The sequence below is a fragment of the Olea europaea genome, chromosome 22, assembly GCF_002742605.1.
Source record: "Olea europaea var. sylvestris chromosome 22, O_europaea_v1, whole genome shotgun sequence".
Lineage (NCBI taxonomy): Eukaryota > Viridiplantae > Streptophyta > Magnoliopsida > Lamiales > Oleaceae > Olea > Olea europaea.
This window is the reverse complement of record NC_036258.1, coordinates 5493860-5502053: the sequence shown is the minus strand read 5'-3', so window position 1 is coordinate 5502053 and position 8194 is coordinate 5493860. Positions and strand designations below refer to the sequence as shown.

Genomic DNA, 8194 nt, shown 5'->3' with positions numbered 1-8194 from the left:
AGGACAAGAACAATTCTTTTCACATTTATATTCTTTATGATTTTTTTTAACTTTTAATACTGCTCCCCAATAATTATCTGAAGCATCAGTTTCAAGGATAAAGAAATTTTCTTCTTGTGAAATTATAAGTTTGGGCAATACTTTTAATTCTTCTTTTACCTTCCTTATATTTTCACAATCTTGTTCTTCCCAAAACCACATAATAATTTTTCTTAACTTTGGAAGAAAATAATTTTTTAATTTGGCACAATTTTCAATGAATCTTTCAGCATAATTTAATATACCAAGGAAGCTTTGTAATTATTTTTTATCTTTGATTTCTTCAAAAAATTATTGAAGTTTTTCTCCAATATGGGATTGCAATTGCAATTCTCCTTCTTTTATAAATAATCCTAAAAATTCTATCTCTGTTTTAGCTATCTCAGCTTTCTTTTGAGAAAGTGTGATACCATGTTTTTTCATAATATAACAGAATTTCTCAAGATGTTCATCAATGTTATTTGAATGAATAAGTAAATCATCTACATATGCAATACAGAAATGAGTAATTGGTTTAATTATCTCATCCATTCTTCTTTGTAATATCTGTGGTGCATTTTTCAACCTAAATGGCATTACATTCCATTCGTATTGTCCTAAAAGATTCGGGGTACTAAATGTAGTTAGTGGTTTACTTTCTTCTGTAAGCATGATTTGTCAAAATCCTGACTTACAATCAAATTTTGAAAATATTTTTTGTCCTGTACTTGTTTAATAAGGGTGTCCTTATTTGGCAAATAGTATCCATCAAATTTGGTAACTTCATTTAATTTTTTGTAATTTATCACCATTCTGGCTTTTTCTCTTTCTATCTTGCTATGTTTTCTAACCATAAAGGCTGGACAGCTATGTGGGCTTTTACTAGGCCTAATTAATTTGGCTTCTAGCAATTCTTTTATCTAGTCTTTAAATTTCCTTTGATCATCAACACTATATTTCATAGGTTTGACTCTAACAATAGTGTCTGGATTAGTTAATTTTATTTTTGCCTTTACTTTATCTGTATTCCATTTTTCTAATGGATTTTCAGAATATGTTTTAGAAATTTCTTTTTTTAATTGTTTTAACCTATTTTCTGCTGTCATTTTCAAGACTGTAACTGGTTTAAATTTTTCTGTACTCCAACATTCACCACGCTGGGTTGAGGAACTCTGATGGTTTATGCCTCTATATGCTATTGTAACAGCTTTTTTTATTTTTGGTGTAAATATTTTGTGTGCACAAGGAGTTATGAACATATATTTATCAATATATTGTGTAAATGGTGCATATTTTAATAGGAAATTTTGTCCTAATAAAATATCACATCCAATTGTAGTTGACATATATATAGTATCAACAAATACTTCTCTAAAGGAAATTAGAAAATGTACTTGCGTAGCATATTTGCTATATATTACCTTGTTTCCACCTGCTGTTGTAACGGTGACTATCTTCTTTGAATTGTATTTTCAGTATTTAGATGGTAGTACATTTGGTAAGCATAAGATTATTGTACTTCCTGTATCTAAGTAAGCATGATATTTAATTCTACAACAACTTTTTATATTGAATGTAATTTCAATATATGGACTCATAGGATTAGTACTTATTACTCTTTCCATAATAATAATGATTTCATATTTTCATCTATTCTTGATATGATGATTGGGTTATCATCAATTGTTATTTTTAAATATCCTTGGCAGATTTTATAAGAACTATATTTCTTAAGAAAGTTCATTCCTAGTAGAATAGGTGAACGATCAACTTCATACAATTCATCTTTATATAGAATTATTTCTTTAGTATATTATTTCTGGTATTCTCCTATAAGTATAAGAGGGAATTTTACATATTTTCTTATTTCAATATTATTTCCTAGATAATCCTTAAATATATATGGTTCTGGTATTTTAAATTCTATTAAATGACTAACAAATTTAGCATTTACATGACTTTTATCTACTCCAGTATCTATGAGGACAAGAAAATTCTTCTTGTATCCTTCTTGATTCACATATCTTGTCTTAATGTAATATTGTGAACTTGATGGTTCAGCAATACTTAAATTCTTAAGTTTGCTTATCTTAGAGCCTTGTCTAGAGGGAAATCTTGCAATAAGATTATCTCCTTTTAGGCTGATACTATTTCTTCTTATTAATTTTCCTTCAGAATTAATTTCTCTAGATTGTTTATGGAAATTAAGCATTATCTGTTATTGTCTAGTGACTTCATGTTCTTGGTATTTTCTAGGAGGTATATATTGTGCTAATTCCTCAAAATCTTTATGTATGATAATATTATCAGTTATTTTCCTTACATTGTTATGATAGTTAGTATTAAAAGCAAAAATTGATTTTATGCTTATACTAATAGCTTTATTTCTTCGTAACATTTTCAAATTTCCAATTATATAATATAGATTGAAACTTTGATCAATATTTTCATTATTTAATGATATTGCATAATTTGATTTTATTGTAAATATTATCTTCTGATAGACTAAGTTTCTTACGACTGTTCCTAATAGAGAATTTATAGGATCTTGTAAGATTCTGTTGTCTTTGCAATAAATTTCAATTGGTATATTCATACCTTCTCTAAAGAATCCTTATACCATTATCTGGACTCCTCCTATTTCAATACATTTTTATTTGTTTCTTACATTCTCTGGGATTTTAAATAACTTTTGTTTTACCCATTCTTTTGTAATTATAGGAATCCTTATTTTTCCTATAGTATTTTCTATATTTATAGACATTTCTTTATAATTCATACTTACAATTGTTTTATTTACTCTTGGTAATATTCCTAAGAATTATTGATAGAATACATCTTTTTCTTATAGATCTAATATTTTCTTAGTGATTCCTGTATATTTTTTAATATCAAAGGTAATTTCTTAATTTATACCTTCTATAGAGTTTTCAACTTCTTCAGTTGTTTCTATTTCTATTTCTGATTGTTATATCTCCTTATTCATATATACTATCTCCTCATAATCTTCCTCTGATGAGGATGTATTTAATTCATAAATACTACTGCATTCACTACTTAGATCTCAAAAATATTCAATTGGTTCTATATCACTATCATCTTAAAATTTTTCATAAATTCTAAGAGTTTTTATATTTTGTCTATCTTTCTTTTTAGGACATTAAGGGGCAATGTGTCCTTCTTTATTACAAATAAAACATCTACATTTTTTAATATTTATTGGTTTAGGCTTTTTATTCCAATTTCTTTTCTTGAAATATTTTTTTTGTGGTTAAAAACTCCTCTTCTTAAATTTTTTTTAGTTTTTGAATTTTCTTTTATATTTCTTATATGGTTTGTGTTTTTTCTTATGACATCCAAATTGTTCAACTTGGCCTATATCTTTATAACAACATAATGAATTCTTTCTTATTTTATATGCTTTTTTACTCTCAAGAGCTTCTCTACACCATATGCCTATCATTCTTTTTGTAAATTCAATTCTACTTCCCAAACTATCTATTTTTACTCCTTCCTCTTCTCCTAAAGGTAATAATTTTTCATATTCTTTTAATAACTTAATTCCCCATGGGAATGGCAACTTAGTAAAATAAGACCTTAACATAGGTTTTTTTTTTTATAATCTCCTTGGTTTAATATATAGTATAATTTTTCAAGTTTACATGTGCATCCTTCTAATTCACACATATGACATATCTTTAAATTTTCCATTGCTATCATTCCTTCATTATATTCATCTTGTTTTCTTTCTTCTTCATTAGAAGCATGTCTATCTCCTAAAAATTTTGTTCTTAAGATTTTTTCAAACCTTTTTAATATCTCTTGTATATTTTGATCATTTAAAGTGTTCATATTATCTAATACTACGGTTCTATTATCTTCATACTTTATTCTTCCTTTTATAGATTCTGGTAACTTTCTCCACCATTTAGAAACAATTCCTCTGAACGTATGTTCTATAAATCCAAAAGTTGTATATGTTTTCCATTTATTAAATTGTATTGTCAAATCTGTACTTTTTATCCAAGTTTCTATAACTTTATTTTTATCTACACACTCTAGGTCTAACCATACTCCTGTTGTATGAATTGGTTCATTATAGGATTTTATTGGATTTATTTCTTTTATGGATTGTTTTCTTATATTTTCAGTGTATCTTTTCTGTGTTTTCCTATATTGATTAATACCATCCTTAAGTGGTATTGTAGTACCATAAGGATAATCATATTTTTCATCATTACTAAATTCTATTTTTATATTTCGACTTGACGATGGATTAGTATTCATTTTAGTATTTTTCATTTTTTCAGTTAATTCTTCTAACTGTTTTTTATATTCATCATATTCTTCACCAGTAGATTCTAAAAATTTTTGTTCTAGTTTTTCTACATCTGTAATTATATATTGATTTTTTCATGTTTTTTCCCTTTATTATTTTCTTTTTGAGTTATTCTAAAATTTTGAGGTGGATTAATTATAATCCTATCTTTTCCTTTAAGATTTTTATCTAAAAGAGCATTTCCTACCTGTAGATTATGTTCTAAATTTTCTAATCTTTTATGTATATCCTCAAAACTTTCATTTGTGGTGTTTTTAGGTAAATAGGGATAACTAGGTTTTTTATGTTTTTCTTCTTTTTTCAAAAATTCTTCAATTATATTTTCTTCATCTACTATGTTTATCATAATTTTAGGCTCATAACTTGGCTTTGATACCATTTATTCGGAGTGTGTAGTGGAGGGGTTAAGATTTTTGAGCCAATTAAAATTTTCATAAGTATTTAAAATATCATAATAAAATTTATAAAATTCACTATCTTTTGTTAAGACTTTTTTTTTAATAATTATATTTAATTTTTTAATTCTTCTTTCCTGGTTAAGAATTATTTTATGTATATCATTTTTGGTTTTAATTGCTCCTTTATCTATATAAGCATTTTTATGTTTTAATTTTGGATCTAAATATTCAGTAAAGAAACTTTTCAGATCTTCTTTTAAATAGTTTAATTCATTATCTGTTGCATTTCTTAGATCAATAAAATTTTGTATAATATTTGGGTTTAAATTTATTAAAGATTCATGATCTATATTTTGTTGGGGGACCTAATTGGAGGTTTCTGTACATTGTAGTGGCTTTAATTGCAAATTTTCTATGAAGGATATTTTGGAAAGGATAATTTTTTAAAGGCTATTTTTCAAATAATTATATTTTCAAGTCTATTCTCAAGATTTACTCTTATATTAAAACTATATGTAGGTATTTTCTCGTGGAATGCACCCAAGAGAAAGTGCGGCTGAGTACGGAGGAAAACTTAGATATATTCAATCAAGAAGAATCTGAGGAGAGAGAGAGGAAAGTGGTGAGGAGAGAGTTTGCTGTACAGAGAATTTTCACTGATGAATGAGTAAAAATTTACCATTTTGAAATCACTTTTACAGTTTTACTATTTAAAAATTAAGTAATTTACATATTTTAACTAATAAAATAATATTTTTATTTTAAAATTACTTGTTTGCTAATAGGGTGGCTATCATTGACACGATGACAGTAAAATATATTTAATTATTTATTCTATTTATTTTTCAGTTCTAAAAGTGACTCTTGAAAGATCGTTAAAAACCTTCACTTCTTGTTATTTTTCAAAATAAAAAACATCAAATTTAAAAGCCCATGAAAAAGGCGAGTTTCTTGATTTCCTCAAAATGGTGGCAATTATGTCAAGTAATTTGAATGGGTAGTCGGCTTGATTCATCCCACATACAAGTTGAGTTGACTTTCTTGCGAGTTACTCGTCAACTTGCATCGATTATTTCAAGAGCTGGAAAAAATTATTAATAAGAAATTAAAAGCCAAGTCAAGCTTTTCCTTAGAGCGAGCCAGCTAGTGCTGAGCTCGTCCCATTTATAGACACGAGATGGTACCCGTTGCCAAGCTCAACTCTGCCCATTAACATCAAATCTTATAGGTTTCCATATTGTTCGCACGGGCATTTATAAAAAATGTAGTAAATAATTATTATAATATTAATGTTTGCATAAATATTAACTTATCAATCTGAAACAGGTGATATATAAAACAAGTTGAGTCTTCTTCCCAAACGTTTTTGGAGTTTTCAAGAAACTTAGAAATGGTAGGGATAAAAGAGCAAGACATGTTATAAAATTGGAGCCCCAAAATAGCTTCGAAATGTGTACACTCTTCATTTGTGGACCATATTAGTAAATCTTTCTTAGCCTTGTATTTGCTATGTATTGATAGTAGAAAACGAAGACAACATTAGATCGAATAGAGCTAATTATAATAAATGAATGACATGGTTGCATTAAGTATTCCATACATGTAATTTTTCCTAGAAGATTTAATCCTTCCATTATAGATCGTCATGGCATGATACCTAACTTTTTGTCGATTAAAAATCTTTTTCAAGTTTAGTTCTTTTGAAGGCGAACAAACATGTAGTGCACTTGATACTTGATTGTATGTCTGTATTCTAAATCTATTTTTAAAGTAATATTTAATGAGGTATATGAAGAGCTTGTATTTAGTTTTGCGTTATAGTGAAAATATGTAATGGTAAATAGACATAATTTTTACATCGAGGACAAATCACTATAACTCTGTGTATGTTTTACTTGTTTTTTTAGTGATTTTATGTTTATTACTGCTCTCGAAAATAAGAATAATGACTTAACCCTTGTTTGAGTCACATTATTTCCATAAGAATGCATTTTTAAATAGTGTATTGATGAGATATATGTGATTAAAAAATAAGAAAAATTTTGAATTTGTATGTAATATTATTTTATTGCAGAATATTTGGTTGAAATGATGTCAAATTACTGTTTAAGAATATATTTTTTTGAAAGAATGTGAGTCAAAAGACTCAAAATGGTGCCTTAATCTAAAACTCGAGTTTGTGGCTGGTGACCGTTCATTTGCAAATTTGACGTCGAGAAGCATAGTGCAAGTCAGGGTGATTGATACATATTACTGGTACGTATGTATGATTAAGTGAATTAGACATCATTGGACTGTTAAGAAACAAAAAGAAGTTAAATCTTGTTCATTGTACTCTTCAATCATATTGAGTAGAGCATACCAAACATGCCTCAAGCATAAAACAGAGCTTCGGGGGCAAGAGAGATGGTTACTGAAGAACTCGGAATAGCAGTAAAAGTTTCTGTTGACATTAACAAACATCTGTTATGTCATCGCTACAAATTATCAGGTTCTCTTGATTTTAAGAATTTAGAGGAAATGTGTTCCAGCAAAATGAACCAAAGGCGTCATTTATTTGGGTGCATTTTTTACCCAGGTGGGTAATTTAACGTCATCAAGATACCATATCGAATTTCTTTCAAGTGGAAATAACTGATTTCACTTCCCATGATGGATAGATAACGCTTTAAATGGATGATCAGAACATGGGTTTTGATTAGCTACGCCCAATGGAAAATGGAAATGCCCGATTAGGCCTGTACAGGCCCCATTTTTCAAAATTTTTGTGCTCTTCACAAGTTTTTAGTATGGGAAATGGCCTGTATATTCAAAAAGAGCCAGCACAAACCAGACCCAAAGGGACCAGGCCCGAACCACCTGCCTCAAACAACAAACATTTAACAAGCAAGAGAAATAGATCAAGTTATATACACTCCGTTGTCGTTGATGCAACACAGAGCGCTATGATACCAAATCTGGGCAGCTCAGATTACATAAACACATACCAAACAAATCAGATGGGAAAAAACACTAGAGTGTCAACGACAAATTTCCGCTAGGAATGTATGCAGAACACATCACTGGGTATATCTATGAGATTCGGACTGTAAATGTGAAAGAAGAAAGCAAACGACAGCAACAACCATCAAACTCGTACTGAATATGTGCTCTTTTATGGAGAATCTTCAGCTGACTTGGGATCCTCTTTTGTCTTCAGAGAAGTGGAAGGAGATGGAGAGCCTTCTTGACCCATCTCGGCTCTAAGATCATTGATGCTTTGTTCCAACTCATCGATCCGACTCCCCATCTCATCAAGTGCAATACGGTTAAGAAATCAAGAACTCCATAGACATCAACCAATTGAGAATGACACATCAGATTAAACTTGGAAAGTACACGAACCATGGTCATGGACGTGAATTTCGTCTGAATCGGGGGGGGGGGGGGGGGGGGGGGG

The 8194-nt window shown here is 28.8% G+C and overlaps 1 protein-coding gene and 1 pseudogene across 1 annotated transcript in view; both read right to left on the bottom strand.

The window, feature by feature from the left end:
* Positions 1–5965, bottom strand: part of LOC111371081 — a 15414-nt pseudogene extending 9449 nt beyond the window's left edge.
* A 1650-nt stretch (positions 5966–7615) lies between these two features.
* LOC111371503 (heat shock factor-binding protein 1-like) overlaps positions 7616–8194 on the bottom strand; it is a 3016-nt gene continuing 2437 nt past the window's right edge. The window contains exon 5 of the mRNA XM_022993532.1: positions 7616–8052. Within this exon, the coding sequence (XP_022849300.1) occupies positions 7910–8052 (143 nt within the window). The 3' untranslated portion in view covers positions 7616–7909. The remainder of the gene's footprint in view (positions 8053–8194) is intronic.